This window comes from Lynx canadensis, chromosome D4 (genome assembly GCF_007474595.2).
Source record: "Lynx canadensis isolate LIC74 chromosome D4, mLynCan4.pri.v2, whole genome shotgun sequence".
Classification (NCBI taxonomy): domain Eukaryota; kingdom Metazoa; phylum Chordata; class Mammalia; order Carnivora; family Felidae; genus Lynx; species Lynx canadensis.
The window spans coordinates 75,789,097-75,807,175 of NC_044315.2; the positions used below are offsets into that span (position 1 = coordinate 75,789,097).

Below are 18,079 nucleotides of genomic sequence, written 5' to 3' on the forward strand. Positions count from 1 at the left end.
TTTATACACAAAGATATATAATAGATGTCTGTATGGATGTTCATAAATGTACATTTAAATCAGCATAAGTATATATAAATAAATTTCACACATATGTAGCCTCATTTCTAGTGCACAGCTTGTATCAACATGTACCTTTCCATGTAATCACCGTATATACAAAAGGATAGGTATTAATAATGAAGTAACAGTACTTTCATGCTTTTCTTTCTTCCCCCTTCCTTCTTACTTTTTTCCTCCTTCCTTCCTTCCCTTCTCCTCCCTTCCCCCTTTTCTCTGCCCTTTTCCCTGCCTCACAGTCACTCCCAGTCAACTTTCTAGCCTTGTTCATTTTTTTCCCTCTTAGGCACTTTGGGTTGGTCCTCATCTCTTTTTAGGGTCCCTTGTCCAAGCCACAGGTGTGATTGTCTGTGTTAGTACAATCATTTCTCACCTGGTTTCACTAGACTAGAAGCTCCATGGGGGCAGAGGCCATGTGTATAGAAACCTGTTTTCCCAGGGACTAGCCTAGTACTGGGCACAGACCAGGCAGTCAGTAATTATTCTTTGGACAGACGGATGGATGGATGGATGGATGGATGGATGGATGGAGGATGGATGGACAGGCAGACAGATAGATGGACAAATACATAGATGGATAGATAGTATCTGTGACTCTAAAAAGTGGTTTTGCTAAAAGATAATTTTCACTTGTTTGCTTAAAATTTTTCACTAGCCCCTCCTTCCTTCTCAGTATAAAGTGCAGTTTCCTTAAAGTGCCATACAAGACTCTCCAGAATCTGGGTTATGTTTAGCTTGCTGGCCTCACCCCTTGCTACTCTCCCTTGCACTCACAACCATAGTCATCTTTGTTCCTGTTCACTCTCAGCTGTTCTCTTTGCTTAGACTACCTCTTCGTCCCAAGCTTTTCCCCGTTCCTTCCTCCTTATGTTTCATAACAGAGCTAATCTATTTGTGACATCTAGTAAGTATACCATCCCATTTTGAGTTTTATAGCACCCCTGTGAGGTAGGTATCATCAGAGTAGGGGACACAATGAGCGTATAGTTCAGCCCAGCTTCCATTGCTTCAAAGTTTGGCATGCTGCCTGGATGAACAGTATCACATAATATTCTGCTCCCCATCAGGGAGTGACTTAACCATCTGAGTCTCAGTTCCCTCTTCTGGAAAATGAGTTTCTTAAGACCTGTGCCATAGACTTATTGCAAAAATGAGGCATGTAACATGTTTGGCGTGGCACCGAACTCAGGATGGTCAGTTCGTGGAGCCTGGCATGGTTCAAGGGGTTGCTGCATTGGCGATGGCTGGACTCTATAACCCTGAGGCTCTTTTTGACATGTAAAAGTTTGTCTCTGATGACAGTACAAGCACAAGCTTTGCTAAGATCTCCATTCCTCTTTACCTACTTGACTGTAAGGTCCAGGCTCACCTTACTGTCCTTTGAAAAGCATTTGGTCCCTCTGTTGATTAACAAGAAATCAGGGAGAAGGCAGGGGACAGACACATTTGTCATCTTTGCTCTGTTGTGGCTCCCATCACTGATAGCCATTTTCTCCAAGGAAGGAGAAAGATTGTTGCATCCTTTTCCAGTTCCAAGAGAAAGTGCGAGGAGGAGGTGGAATGTTCACCTGGCACTCACCATAACGCAATGGGCTTCTGCATTCCACAAAGTGCTCGCTGCTTTTTTAACTCCATATTAGCAAGATAGAAGATTCTTCATTTAACAAATATTTATTGAATATCCACTATCATCACTGTCTATGGACCAGGTACTATATTAAATAAAGGCTACCTGTCATTGAGTGAAACAGAGATATGAGAGACAAAAATGATAACTGTCTTACAGGATCTTGGTGACAAACGGATGAATACATTAATGGCTAGGGAATGTGCTCCATATACATTAAAATGTTGCCCTCAGGAAAGCTCAGTGAATAAATGATAATGTATGTGCCAACAACTCATAAAGCTAAGACAATCAGGGACTCCATTGGGTTGGAGAGTCGACACGAAGAAAAGCTTCAGCCTCGCTAGGGAGTCTTATTTGTGCCTTTGACTTAAATCACTGGTCACTTCTAGCCAGCATTTGCTGAAATGGATGAACCTTGCCTAGGAATGGTGGAGTAGTTATATCCATTTATTCCTGCTCTGATGTGTTATATCTAAAAAGTCTTTTGAATTCTTCTCAACCGCCCCCCCCCCCCGCCGCCCACTTTCTTTTCTTTTTCTCTTCTCCATCTCCACTTGATGTCTTCTCTCTTCTCCCTTGGCTGGGCAGAGGCATGGAGATTGGAGGCATTTTTATAGCCTTCACTGGAATAGCTTTTCTACCCAAAATGGTTTTCTAGTTTTCACATTGCAATTCCTATGATGCTGTAACACTACCACAAAGCCATTTCCAGCAAAGATTGCCTTTTTCCTTTTGATTTAGAAGTACCCAGCATCCCACTTGCCACCAAAAGATGGAAAAAAAATGTGGCTAATAGGACAACTTGAGATCCTGCGTCCTACCCTCACCAGTGATCTGTATCTCTTGTTAGATTCCCTTAAACAAATTAGAGCCGATCATTACAGAGTCCTGATTACTTTTCTCAGCAGTGCAAAGGAGAGCTCTCTGAGGGTCTAGGACTACATGATCTCATCAGAGAAAAATTCAGAAGTCACTGCAGGCTGAGATCAGTGGGGATGAGGCATTGTCTCCCTGGGGAAAGAGTAGAAGAATCCCTCCTTCCTTCTCCCCCCTCCCCTGCCTCACCCAACCCTCCCCTTTCCTGAGTCAGACTGGACAGAGCTCTGAGAAGCTCAGTGGTATGGAATGACCTCATGTGGTAAAGAGGAGGAGGAGAGATAAGATGGCTCCAGGGCTGCCTTCCAGTTCTGTCATTCATGGTTCTACACAGTTTCCCTCCCAGAATCCTCAATCCAATGGGAGGAACTATCTGCACTCATCTCTTCTTTGCTGGAGGTTTCTGGTTCTTCTGTCATTTGAAGCAGGTTGTACTGAAAGCAGTACTATAAGGATTCTAGTTTATTTTTGTGGCCTCTGCATGCAGTAGGGAGAATAAAGAGTATGAACTTCAAGATGAGACAAAACTGGGTTCCAATGCTGACTGACCTTCACATCAAGCTGTGAGACTTTGATCAGTCCACTCCACATTTCTGAGCCTTAGTTGCCTCACCTCTGAGATGAGTCTTTGCAAGAAATAAGCAAGTTCAGGCGATGTTTAGCAAATGTGTGTTAAGCAAATGTGTGTCCCTTCCTTCTTTCCATCTGGGGCAGCAAAGCCTGCAAGTAGGGAATGAAGAAAGAAAGTTTGGGCATTGACTCAATAGTAAGACACTTACTTGAATGTAGTTGTGAGCAAATGTTTTGTGATTTATCCAAGATCTGTATTGCAAGGGTGGAGATGGGCTGGATGCTGTGCATACAACTGATTCACCAAAACACTGAGAATCTTCCCTCTCTTTTCACCTCTGTCTGAGCTCTAGTCAGACCAGTCTCTCCTACTGTGTACAGGAAGCTCCAAGGACCAGACTGAAGGGCTTTCAGGAACTCATACCCTCATCTCTTCTCCATAGGTCATCCAGATGTTGAACAGCCCTGTAAGTCCAGTGTCCGCACCTGGAGCCCAAATTCAGCTGTCAACCCACACACAGTCCCTCCAGCCTGCCCTGAGCCACAGGGCTGCTACCTTGAACTGGAATTTCGCTACCCTTTGGTCCCTGAGTCTTTAACCATATGGGTAACCTTTGTCTCCACTGACTGGGACTCTAGTGGGGCAGTCAATGACATCAAACTATTGACTGTCAGTGGGAAGAACATCTCCCTGGGCCCTCAGAACGTCTTCTGCGATGTCCCATTGACCATCAAACTCCGGGATGTGGGTGAGGAGGTGTACGGCATCCAGATCTACACATTGGATGAGCACCTGGAGATTGATGCGGCCATGTTGACCTCCATTCCGGACAGCCCGCTCTGCCTAGAGTGTAAGCCCCTGCAGTACAAGGTGGTCCGGGACCCTCCTCTCCAGGTGGATGTGGCCTCCCTTCTACACCTCAATAGAAGATTCATGGACACGTAAGTGCACTCTCTGGATAAGGAGGTGGTCTTGTGGGTGGGCAAATGTAAGGAGTGTCAGAAAGGCCTGTCTTGGAAAAACATTCATCACAGACAGATTCACTTCTAGGGATTCATAACCTGGCAGTGGGTGTGGAACGGTCTTAATAAGGCAGAGTTGATATGGTGAGAATGGCAAAGCACAAGTAACCAGGAGGTCTGGAATTTGGGGAGAGCTCTAACATAACTCTAAGATTCCCAGACCTCTCTTGGTTTTCCGAACAATTAAATGAAGGAGGCTGTATAAGATTAGCAATGAGTAAGTCAGGTATTACTCATGAAATTGGAAGAATGGAAGTTTGCTAAGGATTTCCTTTTTATATTTAATTGAAGATTCATGCATTTGGATTGCTTTTTCAGTGAATGAGAAGGGCGTGAAGCTAAGTAGCAGGTTGCCTGGGAATTGAGCATGGTTCTGTGTATTTGCATGGGAATGTTCTTGGAAGGTGAACATCACCTGCCACAGTCCTTGTGTTGTTTCCTTTTCCAAAGTGGAAGAGAGGTTCAAACCCATTTGATCCTTAAGAGCCCTTGCAGCTCTAGGTCTCCAAGATCCTTTTGGGATGCTCACGGCTTTTATGCAAGATAGTGCTCATCCTTAATATTCATTTCTCAAGCTACCTTTTCCTCCAACATCATCAGGTTTTATGTTTTCTGAGAGGCCACCTTACAGTGGCCTCATTAGTGCTTTGCCTGTGTGCCAGACAATGGGCTGAGATCTTTGCATCTTCTACTCATTTATTTCATCCTCTCCACAAACCAGCCCAGTTACCCTTCTTGTTTTACAAAGAAGGGTGCAACAGATTCAAGACGTGAAGTCACTTGTCCAAGGTCACATAGTTAGAAAGTGGTAAGATCAGGTTCTGTCCTGATTCCTAAGCCAGTGCCTTCGACCAGTGTTCGCTTAAAGATGTGATTCCAACTTCTGCTTTAATCCAACAAATGAGGGTGCTTTCACCACCTAACTTGGGTACCGAGAAATCTACGAAGTTAATCACCACACTTTTGTTGAATATCTGCTGTAAGTGCAAAGGACATTGGTAGGGAACACTTTGAGTACTGGAAAGAGCAATAGCTCGGAAGTCAGATGCCTTGGTTTAGCCCCAGCCGGTCCACTTACTAATTTTAGATTAGCCCGTCAGTCTCTTTGAGCCTCACTTCCCTCTTCTGTGTGATGACAGTGCTCATGTCAGTGGTTTCTATGGGCCTTTTTATGGCACTTTCTTTGGTTCTAAGACGATAGAAGACACAATCTCTGCTCTGTCTACTTGAAAATATTTACTGAGCCAATCATTAATAGAAACCAAGTTCTGGAGGAAACTTTTAATCTTTTTAAGAGACAGAACCACTTTCAAATACTTTTCCAGCACTCCCTTTTACATACCAGCAATTAACGTGCACATCACAAGCAGACCCTTGCCCATTCATTGACTCAGAGATGAAGAAAGAACATCTGTTCAGGAACTCAGAGGCAGCACTTGGTTTGTGTTTGAGAATGTACTTAAAATTTAAAGGATCATCTTGCCTTGAAAATATTCCATAACTCTCTTTCATCTTCTTGCTTGTCTAGAGTGGTAAAATTCTATAAATATGCATCCACTTAAAATTTCTTTATAAAACAATGGAGAGAATAGATGCCTTACACCCTCGGTTTAAATCCAGCTTTTTTTTTTTTTTTTTTTTTTTTTTTTTTTTGCCTGGAGTTGTGTGCCTGTGAGAGCTGACTTGAGTTGATAAATGTGGAATGGTGGAAATCCATCTGAAGAAGTGAGAGTCCCCTGAGTTCCATTCCCAGATAGTCATTGATTTGCTCTAGGATCTTAGGCTAATCACTTACCCTTTCTGGGGCTTCAGAAGCCTTAATTTACAAGGAGGAAGACATACTAGGCTGGGGGTTCTCAAAGTCAAGTGCACGTTATGGAAACTTGGGGCACTTTAAAATCACTTGTGTTTCGCCAGCATCCCCTCTCCACCCCCATCTCCCACCCTCCACCAATGCCCCAGGCATTTATTTAATTGGTAAGGAGGATAAAGCCTGGCAATCAAGTCTTTTAAAATATTACCAGATGATTATAATGTGCAGTTACATTTAAGAACCAAAACAGGTTCTCCTGCCCCAGACCAGGAGCAACAACAACACCTGAGAACTTAGGACAAGTCCTTAGATCTCAGCCTAGACAACTTGATCAGAAACTTGCCTACAGGGTCTTCCCAAATTACTCTAAGACTGGCTACATTTATTTTATTTTATTTATTTTTTTAATGTTTTTAATTTATTTTTGAAAGAGAGAGACAGGGTGCAAGCTGGGGAGGGGCAGAGAGAAAGGGAGACATAGAATCTGAAGCAGGCTTCAGACTCTGAGATGTCAGCATAGAACCTGACGTAGGGCTCAAACTCATGAGCCGTGAGATTGTGACCTGAGCCAAAGTCAGATGCTTAACTGACTGAGCCACCCAGGTGCCCCGTGGTTACATACAGTTTAATAGCCACTGCTCAAAGTGATCTATAAGGCTCTGGGATTTCCAAGGTTTCGTTCCCAATACTCACTCAATTTATGAATATGTATTGAGAACATTCTGTGAGCCAGAGTGTTCACTGGGATCTGGGTATGTCAGGAATGACCCGGCGCCTTTCCTATAGACACTCACACTTCAGTGCTGAAGACCTTAACTACATGATAAAAAATGAACAGTCTTGTACCACTTTACTTCCAGAACCACCACTAGTCGGACCCACACTTTTATGTGCCATTTGTTCTTTCATTCACCAGCAAATCTTTCTTAGGCTATGTGTCAGACACATGGCTAGACTGAGGCCTACATTGACTTCCTCTATGTCTTTCTTGCGTCCCATTGAATTTATTGGAGACCTAGACTGGACTACATTACATTCCTGACCTGAATGTTCTCTGAGACTCTAAAACAAGTAAAACATCATTCCAAGTCAACCTACCATTTCAACTCCTTTATCTTTTGGTAATTCGAGTTCTGAACTCCAACACAAATACCTCTTTGTGTGTGTGTGTGTGTGTGTGTGTGTGCACGCGTGTGTGTGTGGTATGTTTTGCTGCTTTCACATTTTTTCCATATCAAATAAATTGGCTCTTATACAAGTTCTATATAAAGACTGTTTTGGAGAAAAAGAGGAGAGAGAGAAAAAAATGCTTTCTTTTTCTTTCCTGACTCAACCCATTACATGATTCCCTTTGACCTTTGTCTTCATTTTTTTCTCTCAGCAAAAATATTTATTCTTTCTGTTATCTGTACTAGAGATAGTTTCCCAAGGTATGACATTGATGAAGGGAGAGGCTTCTGTGCTTACCCAATGGGCATTTCTAGGAGACTGATTACTTTTGGCCAGAATGAAGAAGAAATGTGGACTGTCTCCCTTACATGAAAACCCCTCTATTGGATGGGAACTGACACTGATGGAGGGAAAGGGGACCAGCATTGACTCTGCTACTAACTCACCATATGTTATTAAGACATGTTGTATCACGTCTGTTGGCTTCAGTTTCCCCCTTTGTAAAATGAAAGGCCAACACATTAAACTCTTGGCTGTGAGTAGACGTTGTTCTTAGGTCACAGGTGATTCATTCACTTTTTTGTAGTAAAAGGGACTTAGCAGAGACTATGAGAATCAGTACCCAGAGGGGTCCTCACTGAGTCCCTAGGATACCCTACTGAAATGTGTAGTGTGCAGACAATAATAATGGTGATGATAAAAATAACAACAACAATGGCAACCATTTGCTGGATATTCTCTCTGCTTTAAGTGCTTTACAAATACGTATGAGGAGGTAAAGCTCAGAGAAAAAGCTGAAGCTCAGAAAAGTGATTTATCCAATGTAATACAGCTGGTAATGGCAGAGTCAGGTTTAAAACCCACCTCAAATTCCACATAACACCTTGTCAACCACAACACCACACCATCTCAGGTAATAATGCAAAGGCAGAATTCTGGAGCTCAGACCTGCATCCAAGCTGGCTGAAGTTTGAGATGCAGCAAGTGGAAGGCAGACTACAACTCACGGGCCAGTTGACCTCAGTCAGTTACTGTGACCCACTCTTGGAGTCCAGAAGCACAAATCACATGGCCAATTTCTTTAGACACCTATCTGAGAAGAAAGAGCAGGGGAGCTTCTCTTTCTCAACTTGACTGCCAAGTGCTCCTGCACTGGCCACCATGCTCCTTGGGTCTCCATGGAGTCTTTAGATTTCTCTAAGTAAAGACTCTGGATAAAACTAAGCTAACTTACTTGCTTACTTTCCTTCCTTCCTTCCTTCCTTCCTTCCTTCCTTCCTTCTTCTTCTTCCTTTTTTTTTTTTTTTTTTTTGGCTTAGAGAAAGTGAGGTATAAAGCAAACCATAAACAATGAATGGACAGGCATGGAGTCTGCGCTCAGGGTGGTCACACTGTGGAAAGAAAGAGAGTTAGGGAAGCAATGTCACTGCAGTATATAATGCCCTAAAGGCAGAAACAGAGACAAAGAGTCAGCGGCTTCTAACCCAAACTTGGAAGAATTGAGGTGCAATTAAGGAAAATAAACCTCCTGAGGACTGGAATTTTTGCCTGTGTGTCTGCTAGTGCATTCTAAGTGCCTAGAACGATTCCTGGCACAAAGGAGATAGTGAATATTTTTGAATGGCTCTTGAATGAAGAATGGGAAAGAGTTTGGCGGTTGAAGAGAAATGGAGAAGCTGTAATTTACTAAGTACCTACTATGTGTCAAGAATTTACTGAATGTGTTACTTAAGTAATCTCATTTGATTGAATCTATACAGCAGCCCCACAAAGTAGGTGGTCTTATCCCAGATTATGGATGAGGACCTGAGGTCAGTCTTTACACAGCTATCCAGCCACCTACCTGGAGTTGTATGTAAATCTATCAACTCCAAAGCTAAGTGCTCTTAGTCATTCATTCTCTGGTTGAACATATATGTTTGTACCCCTCGCTTAGGACTTTTGATTTACAACTGGAAATATTCTTAAAAGTCACCTTTCCCAATTGGCTTATGTATGTATCCCAGTTAATTATTCCATTGATTCTTCTCTCTCGTTCAGACCTGTTAACCTGCCAACACAATATCTGTTTTGCCTCACCTTCTTGTCATTCTCAATATAATTCTTGGGGAAAACAAACATAAGGAAAGGAGATATTTACATGATCTGGGTGGAGTTTCTTGTGAATATGAGTCCAAATTTTACAAATTGGATCCCACATCTCTTCCTCTGGACTCTATGTGCTCAGAACCCCATCAATCCACTCAAAAACTGTAGTTTATCTATCAGTCCCTTCACTCAGCAAATATTTTTTGATTTCCACCATGAATCCATCTATTTTCTAAGCACTAGGGATGTAGTGGTGAACAGAGCAGGAAAGATCCTTCTTCTCATTAATTCCTACGATGTAGCTGGGAGACACAAACCAGAAATAATTGCATAATATCGCAGTTGGGTAGCATTTAGTGATTTTAGAGAAGTGGTAAGGGAAGGCCTCCGATGGGGTGATATTTGAACAGAGACCAGAAGTGTCTCCTGTTTGGAACATAGGTGTTGTATAACAGGATCTTTGGTCCTTGATCACTGTTTGGCTTGCCTTATATTTAACTGTGCTTGTGTCTTTGTTTCTTTTTTTTTTTTCCTTCTTCTCTCACTTGGTTCAGATTCTTAAGTACAAAATTTAACATGCTAGTGTGTGACAGCATCAGAGCTTCATGAATGGTGTTGAATGAATGAGTGAAGAACGAGTCAGCAGTAACACAAAGTGGAACCTCTGGAAAGATGCCTCTTGCCTAAAGATCTTAGCCATAACATTGACATGTGATGCCATATTAATCCTCAGAGGATTGAGGAAGTTTAGACCAAATCAGGGTCAACTGAAGACACAGGTGGCTCTCTCATGCTGTTTTTATGGCTCTCAAGCTGACTCACCACCTCATTGTTTTTTTAGTCCCATTTCTTTTCCTGGCTCTTTCTGTATGTCCCTGACTCATCCATTCTTTGTTCTTGTATGTGTACATTTGTTAATTCATTCATCGACCAAATCATGCAAATCAAATATAATCATGTTCAGTAATATTTGTTGTTTAGCAAGTATTTACTAAGTGTCTGTGCTATGCCATATACTGTGCTAGAACTAGGAATAGAGCCCTGATTCCTGACCTCATGAGCACGTTGTTTATTTTAATGTTTATTTATTCATTTTTGAGAGAGAGAGAGAGAGAGAGAGAGCGAGAGTGAGCAGGAAAGGGGCAGAGAGAGGGAGAGAGAGAATCCTAAGCAGGCTCTACACTCTCAGCGCAGAGCCTGACATGGGTCTCAATCTCATAAACTGTGGGATCATGACCTGAGCCAAAATTAAGAATTAGGCACTTAGCTGACTGAGCCACACAGGTGCCCCATGAGCATACAGTTTGAAGGAGCTGAACAGGCAATGATTCAGGTGTTTTTCCTGCAGCATGGAAAGCACTCTAGTGTGAAGAGCCTAGGGAGGCTGTGGGAAAACAGGAAGGGTATCTACCCCAGCTTGAGGTAGTTAAGGAAGGCTTCTCAGAAGAGGTGATGTCTAAGCTAAGACCCTGAAGATGATAAAGAATTGATCATTTAAGAGGTTTGTCCTAGTATGGATGCTTGAAACCAGTTAGGTACTTAGCAAACATTGATAAAAGAATGGATGGATGGATGGATGGATGGATGGATGGATGGATGGATGGATGAATTAATTAACCAACATGCTATACTATATACTTCATCGTAGACCAAAAGTGGACTTTTCTGGTGGGCGGGGGGGGGGGGAAATGTAGTAATCTGGGCTATCTATCCACTTTGGTTCTAAAATCTATTTTATTTCTTTTAAGTACTATACAGTACTCCATAGTGGGAGTGTGCTACAGGTTATTTCACCATACCCCTAATGCTGAGCATTTATATTATTTCACACATTTTTCCTATTACAAACAAATGCTGCAGTCGGTACTCTTACTGCACTTACAGTACTCTGTATTGTACTCTTACAGGAACCTCCTTGTAGGTACATGTGAACATTTCTCTAGAGTTGACATTGAGAGATGGAATTGCTGGGTCATAAGCTGTAGGTCGTTTTCATTTTAATGGGTACATTCTGTGGCATTCTGAAACGGTGAACTAGCTCACATCCCACCAGCAGCATGTGGCAGGACCTGCTGTCCCACACTGTCACTACTACTTGACAAAATGAAAGTTTTTTGTCTTGGCCCATTTGATGGATGAAAACGTGGTTTCTCATTGATGTTTTTGCGATTGAGCATCTTGAGGGAGCCTCGTTTCAAGTATTTACTGGGTATCTACACTTTCTCTTCTGTGATTTGTCTATTAATGTCTTTAATTTATGTCTGGTGGTTAATCTGTTCATATCTCAGTTTTCCCATCTGCTAAACTGGGATTTTAATGCCAGTGCCCCTGCTTATTCAGCAATGTTATTAGAATCTAGGATGAAACAGTCAAGAGAGAACTAGCATTTATGAAGAAGTTATTCTTAGTGATTCTTAGTGTAATCACTTGTATGTTGACATATTTTTCGATTTAGTATGCTTCCTGGATGGGAACCATGTCACATTCTGAAGATACAGTAGACTAGAAAAACCAACCCAATCTCTGCCCCCAGCGGAGCCTAAATTTAGATGGTGTTAACGACCACCACATATGCAGGTAGCATCTACTACAGGTAGCACTAACATCATACCAGTAACTACCATGTGGTGAATAGTTCAAATATGCTCAATATTTTTACAAGTCTACCAATGAGGTATAGGTGTCAGTATGCCTTATTTTTAGATGAGGAAGCTGAGACTCAAAGAGACAAAGTCACTTATTTATGTAAGATCTCATCATTAATAGATGCTAGAGTCCAGTTTTACATCTCCTTGCCTGATCCCAGGGCATTCCAGCAAATTACTGAGCATAATCATTGCTGTGACAGGCAGCACATAAGGTGGCATCTTGATGGATGGAGAGACAAGGTATTTGAACTAGCTTTTCTTGTTTCCAAGGAGCAACAGAATAAATACACCAAAGAGAACAAATATTTTCCTTTGTGTTTTGAACATGTAAGTAGATGAGGAGGAGGAGACTTGATGAAGTGCATTTCCAGTAGCATGTTGCTGAAATGCCTGCTCCAGGTCGGACCTCTTCCTGAGTGGGTGCTTCTCTGTGCTGCCTACCTGACATGGTCTTACCTGCATTCTGATGTCCTGCCTGCCAGGACTGATGAGAAGCATCAGGAGTAAGAGCTATTTCTTCAAGCCCAGAATAAATACCTCTGCTCCTAGCCCAGGCTAGCAGATTATATAGTCAGCACAATTGTACTCTATTTCTAGAAGTTGGGCATCATCTACCTATGACTCCCTCATGTCAGTCTTAGGCCAAGTACCTCTCAGAATGAAATATGGGTTCTGAGAACATTAAGGTAAGCAAAAGGGTTTAGCAAAATCAACAGATCTCCAGGGCCAGCAGCAGCCATAGAAGTGCTTACTGTCTCCAAGTACCTTCATGATTTTGAAAGTGTGAAGGGTCCCTGTTTGGTGCTAACACATGACTTATCTAAATTTCAATGGGTCTGTCTGATGCACTACTGAATTTTAAAGTGTGTTGTTATGGTGTTTTCTCTACAGATGTTAAATAAGATCCACAGAGGTTAAATGATGGACAGAAGGCTCTACTAATAAATTCTTTCCTTCCTTCCTTCCTTCCTTCCTTCCTTCCTTCCTCCCTCCCTCCCTCCCTCCCTCCCTCCCTCCCTTCCTTCCATCCTTCCTTCCTTCCTTCCTCCCTTCCTTCCTTCCTTCCTTCCTTCCTTGTGTCCTTCCCTGTGTCCTTCTTTCCTTCCTTGTGTCCTTCCGTCCGTCAGTCAGTCCATAATAAGTACCTATTGTAGGTCAGTCTCCATGTGGGCTGGGCTAAATAATAGCCCAAGTAAAAATATAATTACAAGCTGAAGATTATTATTTTGACAGGTCATAAGAGAGTATAATTCCTCCTTAAATTAAGGGCGGGGATATACAGAAACATAACTGTAGAGGTAAGCAGGGGCAAACATTACGGAGTTTGGATTTATTTGTTTGGATTTATTTATTTATTTGTGTTTTTATAAAATTCCTCTGGGTACTGTATGAAGAAAGAATTAAGGGAAAATGAGAAAGTCCATCCAGGAGTTATTACTAAAGTCTGAACCAGAAATTATGATTATTTGCCTAGAAGAGTAGATGGATTGGAGGTATGTTTTAAAGGTAGAATCAACCATATTTGGTGATATATTGGATGCAAAGGTTTTAAGGAGTTACCCAATTACTTTCAAGTTTCAGGTGTGAGTATTTGGAATGAGGGAAATGTTATTTCTGGAAATAAAATAATATGTTTTTTAAATTTTATTTATTTAAATTCAAGTTAGTTAACATACAGTGTAGTATTGGTTTCAGGAGTAGAAAACAGTGATTCATCACTTACATATGACACCCAGTGCTCATCCCAACAAGTGCCGTCCTCAATGCCCATCACCCATTTAGCTCATTCCCCCACCCACCACCCCTCCAACAACCCTCTGTTTGTTCTCTGTATTTAAGAGTCTCTTATGGTTTGCCTTCCTCTCTGTTTTTATCTTATTTTACCTTCCTTTCTCCTATGTTCATCTGTTGTGTTTCATAAATTCCACATATGAAGGAAATCATATGATGTCTGTCTTTCTCTGCCTGACTTATTTTGCTTAGCATAATATATTCTAGTTCCATCCACGTTGTTGCAAATGGCAAGAGTTCATTCTTGCCAAGTAATATTCCATTGTATGTATGTATGTAGATATATATATTCCACATCTTCTTTATCAGAGAAATATAAATCAAAAGAATAGATTTTAATTTAGTATGTTATTAGAGGGTGGGGTAGGGCAAGAGGCCCTTTGGAAAACAATGAGTTAGTGAAATCAGGTTGTAATGAGTGTCTTGATATCACTTACTTCTTTGTTCTCTCGCTGTTTGCCCTTGGGGTAGGTAGGATGGACTGGACTTTAGTTGTGCTTCTCCAATTCCTGATTTTTAAGCAAACAAATACATGAATAGGAAAGAGAAGGAAAATAACAGCCATCAGAGTAATTACAGATGTGGAAAGAATGGAGGAATTTATCTCACACTGGACGTTGGCAGGAAGAGTGGACAGAATCCATTCAGTCTGTGCTCAGATATGATGAGAATCCTTCAGGCAGGTCTTAGTGGGTTTATGTTGTGTCTGTGCAAACAGGAACCTCAGACATTATTTTAGAGAGTCTGAATTCAAAATTAAGAGACCTGATTCCCGGACCAGCACATGGCTGATTTACTGTGTGACCCTGACCAGATCCTTTCAGTGGTTTGAGTCTCAGCTGTTTCCCCTGGAAAAAGCGGGTGATGTCCATGCAGTCTCATGAGGGGTGTCCTAAAAAAAAACAATGAGATAATGGTCTTGCAAGAACACAATGCAATCTTGGGGAACCATAAAGATTTAAATGTTCATGATTCTTTCTATTGTTTGGTTTTCATTAGGCTTGTTCTTGGCCAGGGTCAGTCTGGAGAGTATGTGTGAAAGGCAAAAACAGACATGCACAGACACATACATGAATCAATTTCCCATGAAACTCTCATCAGAGTTGCTAAGGTTCATTGTCGGATTAGAAGATGGGAAAGAAAAATTGCACTTAATCTCTGTAACTGAGCTAAAGAAAAAAAAAAAAAGAAGAAGAAGAAGAAGGAAAAAAGAAAACAAAACAAAACACCAAAGTGCTGACCCTTGAAGCAGGAGACCAGGATTCCAGTATCGATTTCCTAAAACTTGCTCCGACCCTGATCCGTGACTCCCCATCTAGGGACCACAGTCTCCCTTCTGTAAAATGAAGACATAGGTATATAACTTCAAAGGACATTTCTAGCTCTGACAGCCTGTTTGGACCCTCCTTGAAGTCTCATCTGCACTGAGTGCATCTAATGCTGTAAGGGGGGGACGGGGCAGGTTGCATGGCCCGTTAGCCACAAGTCTGGACTGTGAGCTCAGAGACTGGCCGGTTCTATAGAAAGCCTTCTAGACATGCTGGGGCTCTCAGAACTCCTTGTTAACATCCTGTCTCTCTCTTAGAGCCTACCAAGCTCTTTCCTTGGGACTGTTTCAGAATGTATCAGTGTGGTTCTCCTGGTCAGTGGCATTTTGTCTAGACAGTGAGACCCTAGAGGTGGGGACTAGCAGTACTTGCCACATTGGCCTAAGCTTTTGGTGCCAGGCCAGGCACCAAGTAGATGGCCAATGTAGGTAAATAAATGCATGTAGGCATGCATGCGTGAAGAAACCCTGTGACATAACAATAAAGCCAGAAATTCGTGATGATGCAGATGATATATGGTATGAGGCCTCTCTTTTAATTTCCAAGATGGATTAGTTACCAGAGAATCAGAAAGACCAAAGAGAATCTTATAGCATGGTCCCTTCTCTTGGGGCTTCAGTTTCCTCATCCTTAAAGTAAAGGTATTGGGCCAGATGATGTAAGTAAGTCTTCCTTTCATTCAACAGGTGTTTATTCAGCACTGTCTTTATAACAGGCCATGTCCTAGGCAGTGGGGATAAATAAACCGGTCAATAAGGGAGTCCTAGCCCTCTAGAAACTTCATCTAATTAGTAGAAGAAGTGGACAGATAAACAAGGGTAACAAAATAGTGAGGAAGGTGTTATGGTAAAAGAAGCATGTAGGTAGGAGCTCCCCACTTGGCTTAAAGGCTCAGTGAGAAGCTCTGGGAGAAGGGTAGGACCTAAGCCAAGGCCAGGGTATTTAGTCAGGGATGGGAGTTAACACTACTTTCTCCTGGCAGAATGGGGTGAGGGGGGTGGAATTTAAGGAAGACCAGATGAGCAAAGAGGTCAGAGAGGTTGAGAGAAGCCAGTAACGATGATTCTAGAGTACTGTGCTGGAGGGGCTGGGCTTCATCCTGAGGGTAGGTAGTAAGGAGCCACAAAGTGTTAGGTAAGAGGATCCTGATCAGATTTAGTTTCAGGATAGTTCTTTGGTGATGAGTGGCTTTCTGATAAATGTAGGGGTGGGGACACAGATTGGACACAGTCAGGTAAGTAAGGCACTGTTCGTTGTCAGAACTGAAGCAGGAGATGAGGTGGGGGTGGTGAGAACTGGACGCACTGAGCTAAGGGGATGGACGTACTTGGCAGAGGGAGGAGGCAGGTGTGTGGGTTATGGCAGACACCTAGGGTACTGGCATCACGGAAACAGAACGCGGAGGTAGAGGCATATGTAGGTCGGGACGAGAGGCAGAACAGTTTGAAAGTGCCTTCCAGTTGCCAGCTATGAATCAGTGGCGGGCACACAGCTAGAGTTCACTTTGAACCGTAAAATTTCTTCCCTGTGTAGAGACTCAGGAGCAAGTGAGGTGAGCCTGTGCATGTGCACATGCGCGTGCGTGTGTGTGTGTGCATGTGAACGCACCAGTGTGTGTGCACGTGTGCATGCACGTAGGAGTGTGTGCATGTGTATGTGCATGTGTGTGTGGTGAGATGGGCAGACAGGACCTGTGAGCCCACCTGTTTTCATCATCCACTGATTCTCAAAATGTAGTCCAGTGTTCTGCAAAGGACCCCCGGGGGGGTCAGGGGGTTAATCTTCCGTAGCACTAATGCCTATAACGTTACAAGGCATGGGCTTTGTTTTCTGCCCGGGATTAATCATTCACTCATGGGCTTTAATACAAGCCAGAGGCCACCTCCCTGTGCCTCATGCAAAGCAGTGCCCCGCCTTCCATGCTAACGCCGGCTCTCACATTCTTGTTGTCAGAGTGGGAAGTAGGGTTTTTTGCCCCAGCTTCAATGTACTATGAACTGAAACATTTGGAAACTTCCATCCAAGGATGTTAGTCAAAAATACCAGAACAGTTGAACTCTGCCATTAATTTTCTGTATGACTTGGGGCGATTCATTCCCCTTCTCTGGACTCTCATATCCGTCCCACGATTAGAAACTTGGAATAAGTAGTATCTGAAGGCATGCAGCTCTGTTTCTACATTTTTGTGTTTCCTTCCTGAGCTCCACTCCTTGTCTACAGCTCTGTCTCCAGATTTTTAAGCAGAGAGCATTCTCAAGTGCTCACGCCCCCTCCCATCTAGGAATTAGACCCAAAAGCTCTCAGACCTGGAAGGAGCATTGAAGCACTGACACTTGACCACTGAGAGAATTAAGGCCAGAGAGAGGAGGTCACTTGTTCAGAGGCAGACAGCCCTGTGATGGCAGCACAGGGAATCAAGCCAAGGGCTCCTGACTCCCAGTCCAGGTGGTCCTTCCCGCACATAACAGAGTGCTGGAGTTTGGCCAAACCGTGGGGCTCAAATTTGAGCCAGGCTTTCTGTGATCACGGAGAAGTCTCCGATGATGCTCAGAGTGAAGTCATAGAGAGCCGACATCGGTCACGTCATGGCAGCTGGCGCTGGTGAGGGGGGTGGTATAGGAAATGAGAGAACACATTTGGCCAAGCGCAGGGTCCACGTGACCGTCCAGGCGCCCTCATTGCAAAACAAACTCAACCTTTTAGGTTCAAGTTCTCCCTCTTGTCAGAAACGTGACTTCCTGCTTCTAAGACGCAAGGCTTACAAAAGGGCTTAGAAGGCTTCGTGGACATCAAATAGCTCTTACAAAATAGCGTTTTGATGAGTTAAGTGTAAATGAATCAGAAACATAAGGATTACATTTTCCCCAAGTGCACATGGGTTTCAAAATTTGAGGGGAAATGTAGTCTGCTGACTGCACGCCGGCTTTCACCGAACCCAAAGCATTCATGGGGTGGGCGGGCTGGGGGGAGAGAAGAAAGAGAAGCCCAGCCCCCAAAGGGTTTTAGATGTGGTGCCAGATTCGAAAATGCTGCTGGGCTTGCCCTCTACCAGTAATAAAATTGCTGGCCACCCAGAGAGGCC

General features: G+C 42.9%; 1 protein-coding gene across 1 annotated transcript in view; it reads left to right on the forward strand.

Moving 5' to 3' along the window:
- Nucleotides 1-18,079, forward strand: part of PAPPA (pappalysin 1) — a 242,095-nt gene that overhangs the window by 77,051 nt on the left and 146,965 nt on the right. The window contains exon 7 of the mRNA XM_030294042.1: nt 3,580-4,078. Coding sequence (XP_030149902.1) covers nt 3,580-4,078 — 499 coding nt within the window. The remainder of the gene's footprint in view (nt 1-3,579; nt 4,079-18,079) is intronic.